Below are 17,511 nucleotides of genomic sequence, written 5' to 3'. Positions count from 1 at the left end.
CACCGCCGGCATGTCACACGGCCAATCCCCGCAGCAGGCCCCAAGGTACAGGACACAGCCAAGGAGGATCCCCTCACCTTCCAACAACAGCTGGTAAATGCTTGGGTCCCGGGGACAAGCAGGATATTGGAAGCAGATAGTGTAGACCTGGAGAGCACTGCAACTTACGTGCTACTCCATGTGCTACTAGGCTACGCCCCTTAATGCATGACTTTAGCGATTTTTAAATATGCTTGCATCCATTTTCATGTACCCCAAATTAGATGTGACTACTTATTTAAAAAAAACAAAAAACTGTGGTAAATACCATGCTTCACCACTTGCTCAAAGACGCTAAATAGCACCTATTGAGACCATTTTAAAACCCAAAATACCTTTAGCAGGGCTATTCGGGGGTACCCATAGTGAGCCCCCTGTCAGAGGATCTTTAGGGGGGTGTCAGGCTGATTTCCCCAAAAAAGACAGGACTTTTTGCCGATTTCGCCGGTTCCCTTTTTCGCCGATTTGGAATTGAAAGCGGGGTTACGCGGGGACGAGCGCGATACTTTATCGCAGCCAAAACCTCCGATGATTTTGACGAAAAGTCCGGCCACTGACTTTTTGCTTCAAATTGAATATGGGCCAAAGTAGGAGAATGCTTAACGTTTTACAGTTGAATTAATAAACTGGAATCTGATAAAGTGCTGTGTACTTTAAATAGATTTAGAATAATCTTATCTTGAAAATCCTCTGAGAATGAAAATCCTTCAAAGAATGGTTAGATATTTTATTCTAAATTGCAAGTCAAATGGGACCTGTGGTGCTTCTATTATACCCCTTTTACACCAGAGCTAAAACCCGGGTTATTGCAGGGTTAACCCGGGTAGCTTCTTGGTGTAAAAGGGGAAAGGGTTGGATTGCCGGGTCGAGTGACCCGGCAATACAACCCAGGTAAATTGCAGAGTTTAACACAGGAATAACCCGTGAAACCCTGTAGTGTGAACGGCGCCAACTCAGGAATATCCTGGGTCGGCGCCGAGGCAATTCCGGGTCTGATACGGGTTGGAACTCTATTCCAATTCCGGGTCAAACCCGGAATTTCGGTGTAAAAGCGGTATAAAATAGAATAAAAATGGGATACCCAACAGGGTGTAATGGTGTAGTCATCTAAAAATAAATAGCCCTAGATATGTTGTTAGTAGAGAATAAAGGTGTGGGGACCATAGTAAACAAGACCAGTCTAATTACAATGTCAAAGTCACAAATTTGTTCACTTAGGCGCTTAAACTGGAGAACATGTTAAGGTCACCAATCTTGAGTTTAAATAATAGGTGTCCAACTCCCTTCAGGTGAAATATTGTTTCCTTAAGGCCCCCATACATCAGCAATCTGGAAACCACAATTGAACAATGTGAAGATTTGTAGCCTGATTTTAGGATCTCCCAATCTAGCAATCTGCGTCCATACATTACAGATCTTTTTCAGTGATTTGCAGATAATTTTTTAGCAAACACAGATCTTCCAATCTTCAAAGGCCCATCATTTTACTAATAACGGTTTGCAAATCTGCTGATCATCTCCATACACTAGCAATCTACAGCCCCAATCTATCTGTGAAATCCAAGTTGGACAACCTGATTTACCAATTCCAATCACTTTTTGGTTGAAATCTGCGATCTGTGAAGCCCATACATTGCAGATTTATTTACACAATCATTTGCAAATTGCAGGATTGCCACAAGTGATTGCTGATTTATGGGGGCCTCTAGTCTAGAAGAATAATTAATCCAATGACTTCCACCTGGATCAAGATTCCTTCAATTATACCACTTTTATACCTAAATTCCGGGTCTGAAGGTACCCATACATCTGCGAAGGATCGTCGCGATGTAGCGATGGAAGCGGAAACGCCGAAACGCCGTACCGCCGGTCGGAAATGCTGACCGGGGACCATCGATGTTCAGCAATCCGTCACAGGATCGCTGAAATTTCACATGTTAAATTTCTCCAATTTGACAATCACAATAATTTTTTGATTGTGATTGTCATATCGGTGAAATCCAACATGTTGGATTTCTGCGATCCTGCGATGCCGGGTTGCAGGATCGCAGGATCACGTCAATCCATCGCAGACCTGGAGGTTGGAACAGGGTTCCAAAATGGATCAGACCCAGAATTTAGCCGGCGCCGACCCAGGATATTCCCGAATTGGCGCCGTTCACACCGGAGTCGGGTCTGCAGTGACCCGGCTCTTCCGGCTTGGAAGTGGATGCTTGGAGATTATGTCATTGTGACCCGGATCGAGCCGTTTAAACTAGAGGGTTTCACGGGTCTTTCCCGTGTTAAACCCTGCAAGTTACCTGGGTTAGATTGCCGGGTCACTCGACCCGGAAATCCAACCCTGTCCCCTTTTACACCAAGGAGCTACCCAAGTTAACCCTGCAATAACCCGGATTTTAGCTATGGTGTAAAAGGGGTATAATAAAACAGGTTGAAGATTCTTTTCATTTCCCAACATAGATTAATTTTCAGGGAGTAGACATCTGATTCAGCTTGCACTTTTATGTGGTGATATGCTTTTACTTTTCTTTTACATGTGAGTGCAATTGCATGATTAAACCTTTTAAAATGTTTAAAGGTTTTGCACTATAGTCTTCTTTTGTGTTTATGAATTGTAGTATCACTCCACTATGAATGCTTTATGATGAATCAGATATCTACTCCCAGCTGGAGTCATGGTTGGAATCATTTTCAGAAACACTGGTTGGACCCAGGTTTTTGGTGAAAAAGAGCTATTAGACTCTTGGTTGGTGAGCTTTACATGTTCTTTAGTTTAAGCGCCTAAGGGCCTGATTCAGAGCTGAACGCTCTGACCAGAGCGCTCGCTCTGAATCAGGGCCCTCCTACCTGTTTTTGGAGCGTTCTCATGGATGCTCGCATAGCTGTGGGTTACCACCCACAGCTTATGCGAGCGTCCATGATGATGGTCGCGATGGTCAAAGACTTGCGTCGAGACCCTGCAGTAGGTTCTCGCTTCCGCAAGCCCAGGAGTGATTTTGGCTCTATCAGAGCCAAAATCACTCCCACTGACATCATTACTGATGTCAGTGGGGCCGGACTCAGACGGTAGGCGTTCCCATGGGAACGCCTCCGTCTGGCCGCCACGCCCCCGGCACGCCCACCAAAGGGGGCGTGCTGTCAGTCACCATCGACAGCACGCCCCCTTTGGTGCGAGACCCCGAGCGACGTATTTCTCGCCGCTCGCCGGGTATCGCGCATGCGCACGACGGAGCTCCCTCCGTCGTGCGCATGCGCCAAACATCGACCCGCTTGCGAGCGAACTTCCCTCGCGAGCGGGTCTGAATGACCCCCTAAGTGCACAAATTTGTGAATTTTTTTATTTGCTTTTAGGGAATTGGGTGAACGTTCCCTTTTGTATCACTGGCAGCCTACTGTGGGTTTATTGCACATATATTGGTTATTTATTTTGTTTACTTATTAATTACAATGTTGAAAACCATATTGGTGATAAGAGATTATAAAACAATGTGGCTGTCATATTTAAGACCAGACCACTGACTGACAAGCAACATTACAGTAGACTGAAAAATATATGTGCAGGCAACCAGTGCTTCAGTATATATACTGTAAGTCCCCAACATTATAATATCAGCCCACCTGGAGTTAAACCAATATATTGTCAGTCCAAAGCAAATAGGCTGTTTGTGAGGAGAAGAATACATTTAATACTTTAAGGGAAAATCAATTGTTTTTGCACGCGTATTGCCCGTCTAAAATGATGGGGCGATATTCAAATGTTCCAGGTTTTCGCTCATGTCCTATATAAACTATTCTTCTACATATCATCTCAAAAAGAAGAGGAAACACAAAATCCCCTATTGCTGTGGTGCTCAAACTGGGTGCCGTAGGACAGTTGCTGGGGTGCTACCGGTTGATGGTCCAGCACCAAATCAAATTAATTTTGGTCAATGTGATAAGCCAAACCAGTGCTGGGGCTGCCAATCATAAAATATGTGGACAAACAGAAGCACAACCCTGTCCATCACCACCATATAACTGACCTAAGGAAGACAGGTAAGCACAATTTACTTCATTTAATGCTTTATGCTGAATTTTGGTTCTCAAAACCTTTTGCCTAGGGGTGCTGTGATAAAAATGCTGATAGCCTAGGGCGCTGTGTTTCATGAAAGTTTGGAAACCACTTGCCTAGCGCATTATCTGATGTAAAACTGAGTTATCAAGACAAAAGTGAAACAAAATGACATAAATCCAGAGTATTACTAGTAAAATAATTATATATACAATTATATAGTAAATACACAACGTGAGATATCAATGTATTATATTACTGACATGTGTGAGTAAACCTGTGTTGGATTGTTAAAAGGTGTACTGCCTTCCAAAGTAAACCTCAAATTATCATTAACATCATCCTTCCTCCATGGACTTAACTATATTAATACCACAGAATTTTTGGAGCAACCTAATCTCTCATATCATTGGCACTTACTGCACACCTACCCCCTTCTAGATGCAGACATTTCGTCTGAGTTTAGCTTCCTCTTTGCATGCACACGACTCAAGTAGAGTGGCTAATTCTGGCTACATGCCCAAACACCCCTCCCCCCCAACACACCCACCAAACAGTTCTGTTGCTTGCATACGAATTGCTGCCACCCAGTTATCATCCAAAAACGTCCATTCAGTGGCCGCAGAGAAATGACTGAGATGTGTACAACGTTGACTCCCTCATAAATTAACAGAGATGCAATTGCAGCCCGCGCCACACGCAGAGATAGGAACAAATAGCGCTAAAGGTTTGAAAGTAAAAGGTATTTCACTGTGAGAAATGATAAATCACAAACAGATGCTCAACATCTGATTCAATCTCCAGTGATTCAGCTACTGTCCCTTATTAAGATCTCTACAAATTTTACAACTGAGACACAATTACAACTCAATACATAAGCTTTATTTCTTCTTTATACCAATCTATTCTAAAATATAATAGGCCCCCTAAGGTTTGATATGTTCATTCCCATCTGTATTTAGACAGTTCATGAAATGTGTAATGTCAGCATGAGGCTATAACATTAGATAATATAGATTTTACAACTGAGACACTTTTACATCTCAATATATATAAAAAGTAATGCAGAAGTGGGCGCTCCTCTCCAAATGTAAGCAGAGTAATGAATATGCAGAATAAAAGAGTACTGTACGTCACTCCAGAGAAACTGCTCAAACGTACAGATGTTTATTCACTATAACACAGCAACGTTGCAACACAGCCCTTTCTCAAGTTTGTTTGCCCGAAACGTTAATGTGACAACATGCAGAATAAATATCTCTGGGCTGAAGCAATTTCCTTGGAGTGATGTATATTTCTTTATACATAATAGCACAAAATGAAAATAATTTTTTATTGCTTTTAGCATGTTTTAGAACTATCCCAACAGTCCTGACAGGGGCAAACTGCGCCAGGGGCAAGAGGGCATGTGCTTCCTGTGCCAATCCCATGTGTCCACGCAGAATTAACTAAGCTGCATCCTTTGTGCATCAATGAACACTGTGCAGAGGAACATGGTCTACACAATTACTAGCAGCTCCATTCTGCCCATTGCTACTGTAAATAGAGGCAGGTCAGCTACTATTGTTAGTTAGGGAACACAGACTCTTTATGTGCAGAGTGCACTCCTGACCTCTGCTCCTCATCCAGGTAAGTAGTGCCTGAGCACCTCTCTTTCTTCTACGTATTTTGTCACTGTTGCATCCGCATTCCCTTCTAGACCCCCCCCCCAGGTACTGTATGTCTCTCAGAGTCATTACCCACTTACTGTATATCTGTCTCATCTGTGTTTGCCTGTCTCCCAATGTGTGCCTTTGTTTCCCACTGCTTTGTGTGTGTGTATTTGTGTTTCTTCACTGTGCAGATCTCCCCAGTAGCTGCTCACATCCTACTGATCATAAAAATTACAATAAACACTTTTGATGTCAAATGTACTATGAAAGATTTAGGGGTCTATTTACTAAGCAGTGTTAGGAGACAGAGTGAAAAGTGATAAGAAAGTGATAAGGTGCCAACCAATCAGCTCCCAACTGTCATTTTTCATACACAGCCTGTGAGATGGCAGTTAGGAGCTGATTGGCTGGCACCTTATCACTTTTCACTCTGTCTCCTAATAACACTGTTTAGTAAATAGACCCCTTAGGCTGCGGGAGGGGAGGGTAAGGGCTAGGCTGCGAGAGGGGTGGTTTAGGGTTAGGCTGCGGGAGGGGAGGGTTAGGCTGCAGGAGGGAAGGGTAAGGGTTAAGCTGCAGGAGGGGTAGGTTAGGGTTAGACTGCGGGAGAGGTGGGTTAGACTGCGGGAGAGGTGGGTTAGGATAAGGATTAGAAAACTTACCTAAATCTGCAGGGATTTTGACTGTTGGGGTATCGCTGTCAGTGTTCTGACCGGCAGCATCCTGACCATCGGGATCCCATATCCAAACTGGCCAGTTCCATTTGCTCGCTCCCCAGGCTGATCTGCCCGCAAGCCCCAGAGTTCCAATTTCTTTGTGCTAAATATGAAATGGACACATATTGCACCTACTTTCAGCTTGGTCTGATGTTCTGTATGTGATGAAAGCAGCTCCTCTGTACAAATGACATCGTTAGGGAGTTCAGTTTCTGCTAGGCTTGTTCCAAACGTCTGCAAACTCTGGGCTGTAGTTTTCACAACTTGGGCAAAGCTCTCAATTGCCTATTTTAAGGGAAATACAGTATAACATGTTTGCATGTTACAAATATTGCTTATTCATTCAAACAGTCATTTACAGAAATTAATTTACTATTGTAAGAAGTCTAATTTGTTAGATCATACTGAATACACTTTTGAAGTTTGCTGGGTGTTCCGAGTATAATTTTTTTGCTGATTCCAAATAAGCAATTAGATTTTTCCTATCAGGCTTAGATTTCTTGTTTTCCTTATTTAGTGTAGTCACGGGATTAAAAAAAATGAATTTAGTACAATTAATTTTTAATATTATGCAGAATGTTTGGTGAAGATGTTAATATAGTGATAGGAGTTCTTGATCAACGTGGACGCTTGTTCACCTACTCCTCAAAAGTCACCTTAAAAGCAGTTGTTCTTCATAACGTACATTTCTATACCTATCGCACATACTGCATATATTTAAGAGTCCTACGACAACATGAAGTTGCTTTTAGAAAAGGTTCAGTATCAGAAATATGAGCGATATATCTGAGGAGATATATTTTCTAGGGCTGCACCTAGGTCACACCAATTACTGTACTGTTGTTTTTTATGTAAGTGGGATTGGTCAGGCAGAGAAAATGTTGTAAACAGTAAAGTTGCTGATCCTGATGAAGTGTATCCTCCTCCTTTGCACATCAAGCTTGGGCTTAATAAAAAAAGTTATTAAAGCAATGGATAAAACGCAAACTGCATTCACATACTTGAGAAATAGGTTTCCCCAGATCAGTGATGTCAGAATTAAAGAAGCTATTTTGTAGGGGTTTCAGTCACCATTTTCACAATCATAATGTCGACACCACATTAGAACCAGTTTTGATGTCGACAATGTTAAAAAATCTGAAGAATGTCAGGGAGCAGAGAGTAAGTGTTAGGCTGCGGGAGGTGCTGGTTAGGGTTAAACACTAGGGGGAGGTTTAGGGTGCGATACTCACCACCGAAACCGCTGCAGGATCAGCCATTATGACGTCAACACTGAACCCAGAAGACACCACTGGAGCCGCTGGACGCTCCCAACAAGCTAAGTCAATGCTAGGCCACCAGGAACTATTTGATGACTGCCTAATCCTGTTGACGTGACATAACTGCCGACATGATGAATTTCGACATGATAAATGTCGAAAAAATATACCTCTCCCTTTTGTAGGCTCCCAGATCAGAGAATTGTTAAGGAATGGGAGATTTCAAGGAGTGGAGTGAAGCTGAGAAAGCCACCTGGCAATGTTTCAGCAGTGGATGCACAAACCTTTTGGGTAATCACAAGGCCAAAAACTATTCTGATTTAGTGAGCGACCTTCTAAGGTCTTACAAGGCAATGGGGTCTTACAAGGCAATATTTCATTAAAGGTTCACTTCTTGGACTCTCAGTTGGACTTGTTTCTGAAAAATATGGGTGTAGTGAGCGATGAACACGGTGAGTGTTTTCATCAGGACATTCTAACATACAGCAGAAAGCGTTGCAAAGGCAAGTAGAGCACAATTTGCTGGCTAACTACTGCTGGGTTTTTGTTTTTTTTTATAAATTGCATTCCACTCAAAAACTTTACCTGATAGAGAAATGTCATAAACATATCTGAGTTCAGCAACAAAAATACTGTAAGGATAAGGTATTTTTATCCTTGGGACACAGTTTTTTGTTCCCCAGTATATTTGTAAGAAGACAATTCAATTGATGTGTTGTTCTAATAATGCTGATAAATATACATGGTGAGAGGCAAAACATATAAAGGAAGCAGCATGGCTGTCAGCTGTCATCCATATACAGTGCTCTCAGCACCTCTACAAATATGGCTAGGACTGACTGATATACCTGATGTTTAATGGATGTATGGTATTGGCAAGAGTTATGTGTTTTTAAACCAGATTATATATAATAGCATCCAACTGAATTAATCACATTACATAATATCTAATAACTTCCTGCTGGTGACCAGGCGAATCTGTATACATTGTTCATGGAATACTTTACTCACTGCGCTGGGTTTTTCCCGCAGCCATGAGGTTTTTCCTATTCAAGAATATCAGTCTCAGTAATTTCTATAGGAATTACTGCAGCTATTTTCTGGCAGCCCTAGAGCATATTTTAAGCTAAAAATGTTGGGGATCCCTTCAGAACCCCTTGGACACCCCCTCATGACTAATTAGGCAATTGGAAGTTTTCAATAAGTCTAATTGCTCCAATAATTATATGTCATTATTACTTGTTAAAACCAACAATGACCTCAGATTACACCAAATTAATATTTTTTGCTAATTTTTCCACCCCAAGTTTAATTTAAGCATTTATTTAAATGAAAAATAACTGCTTTATTATCTTTTTTAATTGGACTAATATTACCTCCAAATCACTTTTTATTTTGCATTTTTCATTTTATTAGTTGTAAAAAAAATATATGCACAAATCAGCCATATAATGCAATTTTAAAAAACAATATTTTCTGGGGGGGACTATTATAAATGTTAACCAATATTTTTTATTTTCTTTAGGGTACAGGCTGTTCCCCATTTTTCGATTAAATTTCCTGCAGAGTTTTGGGCAAAACAATTTGGAACCAATTTTTTTCTATTCGATATAGCGCATACCCGCAGTTATAGAAATTGGTTGGATGTCCAAGTACATTTTTGCGGGAAAAACCCCTATACCTACCCAACATTATATGTCTACTATATACTTTCATAATGAAACATCATAAACACTTATATTTAATATATAAAAGGAAATGTAGCACTTTCAGGGTGGGCCAGCCATTGAGAGTCTCTGTATACAACCATCCTTTTCCACGAGATCATCTTGTTAGTTAGAGATGATGTCAGTGGCTTTGAAACCAATTTGTGGAACCAGATCTAAAATTTTGTAAATTTATTGTAGATAATCAAATTTTAGATATACTAAAGACTTTGTTTAAGGAAAACAGGTTTCACCATAAACAAGCCACTTTGATATAATTTGATCTTGCTATAATTTAGATGGCTATATTGCATAGTTTAAAGATTCTCCAAACTAACTGCACATTTGTTCTTTGAACTAAATAAGATTCATTGTTCACCTTAAAACAAAAGCTAAAAATATTAAACTTAATAACCATCGAAGTTCAAACAGTCAGAAAAAGAAGAAAAATTTTATTCTTTAGTTTAGCCGCAATGCGATCTATGAACTTGTAACTCAAATTCAAATTAACAATATATCAGTTGTAAAACATACATCCCAAATTTTCAAGCTTGGCACAACCAAAGGCTAGAGATCATTGAACCCGGCAGTTCATACAAATTTCATACCTGCTCGAACACTTTGACCATCACTATTGGCCGATGCCCATGGCGTTTAAGCAGAGCAGTGTGAAAATCTTGGGGAGCTAACTGTAGGCATAAGACTTACTACAGCTAGTCCACCTAATATGGCATCAGCACAGATATGTACTCTATAGTGGAGAGTGTATATAAAAAAAAGCTTATAGATAAGATCAGAGATTTAACCCCTCCACCCCCGCCAAGAACAAATAACCTGCCAAAAATGGACTTAGGGGCTAATTCAGCATTGCAGGGGCTGCGTCCACGGACGCAGTTCCTTGGCCTCGCAAGCCGACCAGCTTGATTAAGGCTTACTCAGCTGGTTGTGGCCAGGTGCCGTCCACCATTGCGACCAATGGTCACGTTGGTGATCCCAGCCTGCGACCTCGGTCGCAATACTGGGATCGCAAATGCAGCAGGGGGTGTCACAAACCTGCTACTGCAGTTGCATGTTTTCAAACATGGAATTCCAAAGCTGTTTGCGTGCACCTTTGCAATTCCGTCTCAAGCTGAATCACCGTCTTAGTCTTTACCAAGCCAAGTAAGGAAAACAAAAGGTATATTTATAGCATTACCCATATCTTTTATTTATTTCAGCAAAATAGCTTCAGTTTCATCAATAATTGTGGTAAATGGTAGTGTGAGGGTAGCGGTTATAAATGTACAAAGAACCTACAGTGTACATAGGCACTCAACAGTAACTACTTACAGTTCTGTGCTGTATCCATTGACTATGGCTGTAATCCAAAGTGCCTCCAAGTTCAATAGTTAATTGACTTTTATCAATGTATCCAAGAAGGTCCGAAACTGAGTTAAGCATAACAATCTGTAATTGTAAAAAAAGACTGCATTATTTACAATTCTTAATTTTCTAATCAGTTGTACAGAGTATATACATTTATACATGTTTCTGCACATGATAAATTAATGAGATACAGATAAGTTGATGACATTTGGAAAAATATGTGATATATAATTTTCCATTAAATATGTCCCGTCCCCCCCCCCCCCCCCGAATACAGCACAGTGGCAAATGCAGGGTTTTGAAAGGGGGCTTCCAAATCCTTAGTTACCGAACCAATAAAAAAAATCTAGCCACAAATAAATAGATATATAGACAGGTACAGCTTACACAGGATTTAGGACCACTACAGTAAAATATACCACTCAGCCTATGATGGGGTACACACACAATGACTGACACAGACACACACACACACACACACCTCTATCACTAAAACACACGAATGCAGCAGGCAAATAAATACAGCCAGCATGATTTACTTAAAAAAATCCTCCCCCCAGTAGTGGTCCTCCTTTGCAGTGCCCCTGTTATGGGTTGGACGGTTAATCAGGTAAGAGTTGTAAGAGGACTACTGCCAGTTGACTAGTTGGGGTTAAGTATAGAATATGAGATGCCATCTGTGGGCAGTAGGAGTAGCCTTGAGGGCTGGTTGTGGCATTTATAGTCGTGGCCAAGGGACTGGTGATTGAGAAGCAGCCTTGAGAGCTGGTTGTGGCCTTTATAGTCGTGGCCAAGGGACTGGTGATGTGAAGCAGCCTTGAGGGCTGGTTGTGGCCTTTATAGTTGTGGCCAAGGGACTGGTGATGTGAAGCAGCCTTGGGGCTGTTGAAGCAGGCTTGGTGGCTGCTACCAGTGCCGCCGGGATGACACTGGTGACGGTGTGCTTAATAGCACACCTGCAACGCAGAGTTGCTACCAGCGCTGCCGGGATGACGCTGGCGACGGTGAGCTAGGTTGCGCACCTGGAACGCAGAGCTGCTACTAGCGCCGCCGGGATGACACTGGCGACTGTGTGCTGGTTTGCGCACCTGGAACGCAGAGCTGCTACCAGCACCGCCGGGATGACACTGGCGATGGTGTGCTAAGTTGTGCACCTGGAATGCAGAGCTGCTACCAGCGCCACCGGGATGACACTGGGGACGGGGTGCTAGGTTGAGCACCTGGAATGCAGAGCTGCTACCAGTGTCGCCGGGATGACACTGGCGATGGTGTGCTGGACTGCGCACCTGGAAGGCTAAACTGCGACTGGTGCTGCTGAGCTGACATAATTCACCGGATGATGACAGATGCTTCTGGGGGAGGAAGCGCTCCGTGCTGCCCAGATGGTACAAGCAGCACGTATGGACGAGATGCAGGTGGAGCCGCCTGGATGGAATAAACGTCTCACATGAAACACAGCAATACTGACACAGGTACTCGTCTGACATGCAGGAGACAGGAACCGGAAGTACGAACAAACTTCTATCACCGGCATGGATTACTGGGCTGGGTGGAATTTAACAGAGACAGAATCCAATCCAAGCAACTTTCCCTTAATGACAGATTACTGCGCACCTGGGCTGTGTCCAGAGAGGAGAATCAATTAGTGCACCTGACACTGCACAGGGGCAGCAATTAGTGCAGTGCCTCAGTAGCAACAAAGGCTGGAAGTCCAAGCAATAGGATCTGCTAACTGCAGATCCTAACAGTACCCTCCCCCCTTGACGAGGGGGTAAGGAACCCCTAGACCCAGGTTTGTCTGGAAAATCCACAAAAAATATCCTCCTCAGGATAGGAGCGTGCAAAGAGTCTTCCGGAATCCAAGAGCGCTCCTCAGGACCATACCCCTTCCAGTGTACCAGAAATTGAAGACAGCCTCTGGAAATTCTTGAGTCCAAGATTTTTTCTACCACAAACTCTCGTTGTCCCTGAACAAGAACTGGTGATGGTCTGATTGAGCGTCTGAGAGAGTATCTGGTGGAGAAGTACACTGGCTTGAGGAGAGAACAGTGGAAGGTACTATTGATCTTGAGAGACCGGGGTAGCTTCAAAACGGAATGCCACAGGATTAATTTGTGCAATAATTCTGAAAGGCCCGATGAACTTGAGACCCAATTTTTGTGACCTTTGACGCAGATTGATATTCCTGGTGGACAGCCAGACCAAATCCCCCACCTTCAGCTTGCAAGGCCTACGATGTCTGTCTGCCCAGACCTTGGAGCGACCAGCTGCCTGTTGAAGGGACTGATGCACTTTCTTCCAGACGGATCGAAATCTGGAAACAGATGAAGATGAAGGACTTGAACTTGATGAAGACTCAAAAGAATTGCTTCTGGGATGAATTACAAAATTACAAAAGAACGGGGACACAGAAGATGTGGAATGGCAAGAATTGCTGTAGGTGAATTCCGCAAATGGCAAGAGGGACACTCAGTTGTTCTGGCATTTAGCAATAAAACACCGGATATACTGCTCCAAAGACTGATTGGCCCGCTCTGTCTGCCCATTGGACTGTGGATGATATCCTGATGAGAGACTGACCTTGATACCCAGATCAGCACAGAAGCACCTCCAGAACCTAGCAACAAACTGGGTACCGTGGTCAGAAACGATATCCAAAGGCAGTCCATGTGTTCTGAAGACATGTTGCACAAAAAGACTTGACAATTCTTTGGCTGAGGGTAATTTGCTGAGAGGGACGAAATGCACCATTTTAGAAAATCTGTCGACAATAGTCCAGATAACTGTACAGTGAGCAGAAGATGGAAGATCCACCACAAAGTCCATCGCTATGTGTGTCCATAGTTTAAGAGGCGTGTCCAATGGACACAACAGACCTGTAGGTGCAGTATGGAGAGTCTTATTCCTGGCACAGACATCGCAAGCAGCCACAAACTCACGGATATCTCGAGACATGGACTGCCACCAAACGGAACGAGACATAAGATCTAGAGTCTTGACAACACCTGGATGACCCCCAGCTGTAGATGAATGGAAATCCTTAAGGACTGCCTTGCGGGACCTTACAGGAACGCACATTAACCCTCTAGGCATTTCCTGAGGAGCTTCAACCTGATGCTGTCTCAGAGAGTCTGCCAAGGTCCTTGTTATGGCCAAATGGATCCGAAGGGATGATGGTCTCCTCTTTATCTGAAGAACACAGGTCAGTGAAGAAGCTTCGGGATAGAGCATCCGCCTTAACGTTCTTAGACCCAGGCCGAAAAAGATGATGAAATTAAACCGCGTGAAAAACAAGGCCCATCGTGCCTGCCTGGCATTCAATCTCTTGGCGGACTCAATGTATGCCATATTTTTATGATCCGTCAAGACAGACACTACATGGTTAGCCCTTTCTAACCAGTGTCGCCAATCTTCAAATGCCCACTTAATAGCCAAGAGCTCACGATTGCCCACGTCGTAATTTCGCTCAGCTGCTTGAAATTTGCTAGAGAAGAAGGCACAAGGATGTAGTTTGTTGTCTCTCAGATCCCTCTGAGAAAGAATGGCCCCAACTCCGATTTCCGAGGCGTCTACCTCCACCACAAAAGGGAGGTCGGGATCAGGATGACGAAGGACGGGTGCACCCACAAAGGCTGACTTGAGTTGTTTGAAAGCCAATACGGCTTTGGGAGGCCAATTACAGACATCTGCTCCCTTCTTGGTAAGTTCCACAATCGGAGATACAATATTCGAGAATGATTTGATGAAGTGGCGGTAATAATTTGAGAATCCTAGGAACCGCTGAATGGCCTTGAGAGATGTGGGTTGTTCCCAGTCTAAAACCGCCTTCACCTTACTTGGGTCCATAGAGAACCCTGACGAGGAAATAATTTAACCCAAGAAGGAGTTCTGTTCCACCTCAAATTCACACTTCTCCAATTTGGCGTAAAGACTATTCTCCAGGAGCCTTTGTAAAACCTGCCTGACATGTTGTCGGTGTTTCTCCAGGGACTTAGAAAAAATGAGAATGTCATCTAAGTATACCACAGCGAAAACTCCCAGAAAATCCCTCAGGACCTTATTTATAAAATCTTGGAAGACAGCAGGGGCATTGGACAGACCGAATGGCATCACCAAGTACTTGAAATGCCCTGAGTGGGTGTTGAAAGCTGTCTTCAACTCGTCTCCTTTGCAGATGCGGATGAGGTTGTAAGCTCCACGTAAATCAATTTTGGAGAGGATTGAGGCCCCCCGTAATTGATCAAAAAGGACTAAGATCAGAGGCAGAGGGTATGCATTCTTCACTGTTATTTTGTTCAGGCCACGAAAGTCAATGCAGGGCCGGAGGGATCCGTCCTTCTTCTGAACGAAGAAGAACCCTGCACTCACTGGGGATTTAGATGGTCAAATGAACCCCTTTTCAAGAGCATCTTGAATGTACTCCTGCATTGCCTTATCCTCAGGGATTGATAGTGCATACAGCCTATGCTTAGGAAGTCTGACATCCGGTAGCAGATCGATTGCACAGTCGAAGGGGCGATGAGGTGGCAAGACGTCAGCTTTATTTTTAGAAAAAACTTCAGCGAGATTGCGGTATGGAGCAGGAATCTTAGGGGAGTCTATGGAGATGACAGTGGCAAGACAAACCGGATGGGACAGGCAATGGACAAAACAAGAAGGACCCCACTGGAGAATCTCCCCCGTCTGCCACTGAATAACCGGGTTGTGCTTCTTCAGCCATGGTAAGCCTAACACAATGGAGCCATGGGACACTGGAGGAGAAGAAATGAAAGCTCTTCTTGATGCAAGGCACCTACTGTCAACTGAATAGGTGGCGTCCGGGAAGTAACAGGGACTGAAGACACTCTTCCCATCCAGACCAACGACAGCAACTGGAGTATCTAGAGGTTCGGGAAGTAGACCCAATTTCTCAAAAAATGACTGGTCCATAAAGTTTTCTGCACCTCCACTGTCAATAAATGCAGAGACAGGAATCTGGCCGTGAGAGGTTTTTAGCAACACAGGAAAAAGGACTGACATTTTTGGAGAGATGGATGCAAGGCCCAGATGTATCTCTCCACAAACATCTAGACCTTGTCATTTCCCGACTTTACAGGACAGTGTTGGGCCAAATGTCCCTTGCCTCTGCAATACATACATAGACCCAGCAAGCGTCTTCTCCGCTTTTCTTCTGCTGGAAGACGGTAGGCTCCCAGTTGCATTGGCTCAGTGTTCAGTGGCCGGAATCCGAAGAGAGGAATGAGGTGCTTGCGATGGCAGGTTCATTTCAGCCAGCTCTCCCAGAGACGTCGGTCTATCCGGATAGACAAACTCATGAGGTCATCCAGGGTGCTTGTGGTAGGATGTTGGACAAGGACGTCCTTGATCTGGTCAGACAGCCCCCACCGAAACAGACTACGCAGCGCAGCATCATTCCATCCAGAGTCCACGGCCACTTCCGGGACTCTGTACAGTAAACCTCCGCTATCTGGCTTCCCTGCTTCAGAAAGCGGAGGCAGGCTTCTGCCATAGCTGTTTTGTCGGGATCGTCATAAAGCAGTCCCAAGGAAGGCATCTACCGTCTGGAGTGCAGAAGAAGTGGAAGGTAGCCCAAATGCCCAGGTCTGTGGGTCCCCTTGCAGAAGGGAAATAATAAGTCTTTTTACGGCTTCCAGAAAAGCGATCAGGCAAGTGAAGTTTGGGTTCACAAACTGTGGCAAGAAGGGTAGCGGACCGTGGCTCCTCAACTTTAAGGGAGAGTTCCTGGACTTTTTGAGTTAACACCTGAATCTGGGCGGCCAGGATTTGCGCCGGATTCTGACTGGGGTCCATGATTAACCTACTTTCTTTTGGCCGGTGATAATGTTATGGGTTGGACGGTTAATCAGGTAAGAGTTGTAAGAGGACTACTGCCAGTTGACTAGTTGGGGCTAAGTATAGAATATGAGATGCCGCCTGTGGGCAGTAGGAGCAGCCTTGAGGGCTGGTTGTGGCCTTTATATTCGTGGCCAAGGGACTGGTGATTGAGAAGCAGCCTTGAGGGCTGGTAGTGGACTTTATAGTCATGGCCAAGGGACTGGTGATGTGAAGCAGCCTTGGGGCTGTTGAAGCAGGCTTGGTGGCTGCTACAAGTGCCGCCGGGATGACACTGGCGACGGTGTGCTTAATAGCGCACCTGGAACGCAGAGCTGCTACCAGCGCCGCAGGGATGACGCTGGTGACGGTGTGCTAGATTGCGCACCTGGAATGCACAGTTGCTACTAGCGCCGCCGGGATGACACTGGCGACGGTGTGCTAAGTTGTGCACCTGGAATGCAGAGTTGCTATCAGCGCCGCCGGGATGACGCTGGCGACGGTGTGCTAAGTTGTGCACCTGGAATGCACAGTTGCTACTAGCGCCGCCGGGATGACACTGGCGACGGTGTGCTAAGTTGTGCACCTGGAATGCAGAGCTGCTACCAGCGCCGCCGGGATGACACTGGCGACAGTTGTGCTGGACTGCGCACCTGGAAGGCTAAACTGCGACTGGTGCTGCTGAGCTGACACAATTCACCGGATGATGACAGATGCTTCTGGGGGAGGAAGCGCTCCGTGCTGCCCAGATGGTACAAGCAGCACGTATGGACGAGATGCAGGTGGAGCCGCCTGGATGGAATAAACGGCTCACAGCAAGAAACACAGCAAGACGGACACAGGTACTCGACTGACATGCAGGAGACAGGAACCGGAAATACGAACAAACTT

The 17,511-nt window shown here is 44.3% G+C and overlaps 1 protein-coding gene across 2 annotated transcripts in view; it reads right to left on the bottom strand.

Annotated features, from left to right (window-relative positions):
- Nucleotides 1-17,511, bottom strand: part of MCF2L2 (MCF.2 cell line derived transforming sequence-like 2) — a 382,435-nt gene that overhangs the window by 283,287 nt on the left and 81,637 nt on the right. For both annotated transcript variants that reach the window (XM_088456383.1, XM_088456384.1), the window contains exons 6-7: nt 10,753-10,869; nt 6,594-6,743 (exon numbers count right to left, since the gene is read on the bottom strand). In XM_088456383.1, the coding sequence (XP_088312509.1) occupies nt 6,594-6,743; nt 10,753-10,869 (267 nt within the window). The remainder of the gene's footprint in view (nt 1-6,593; nt 6,744-10,752; nt 10,870-17,511) is intronic.

Source organism: Taudactylus pleione, unplaced genomic scaffold (genome assembly GCF_031769625.1).
Source record: "Taudactylus pleione unplaced genomic scaffold, aTauple2 ptg000702l, whole genome shotgun sequence".
Classification (NCBI taxonomy): domain Eukaryota; kingdom Metazoa; phylum Chordata; class Amphibia; order Anura; family Myobatrachidae; genus Taudactylus; species Taudactylus pleione.
The sequence above is the reverse complement of the archived record's forward strand: the minus strand, read 5'-3'. Positions and strand labels throughout refer to the sequence as shown.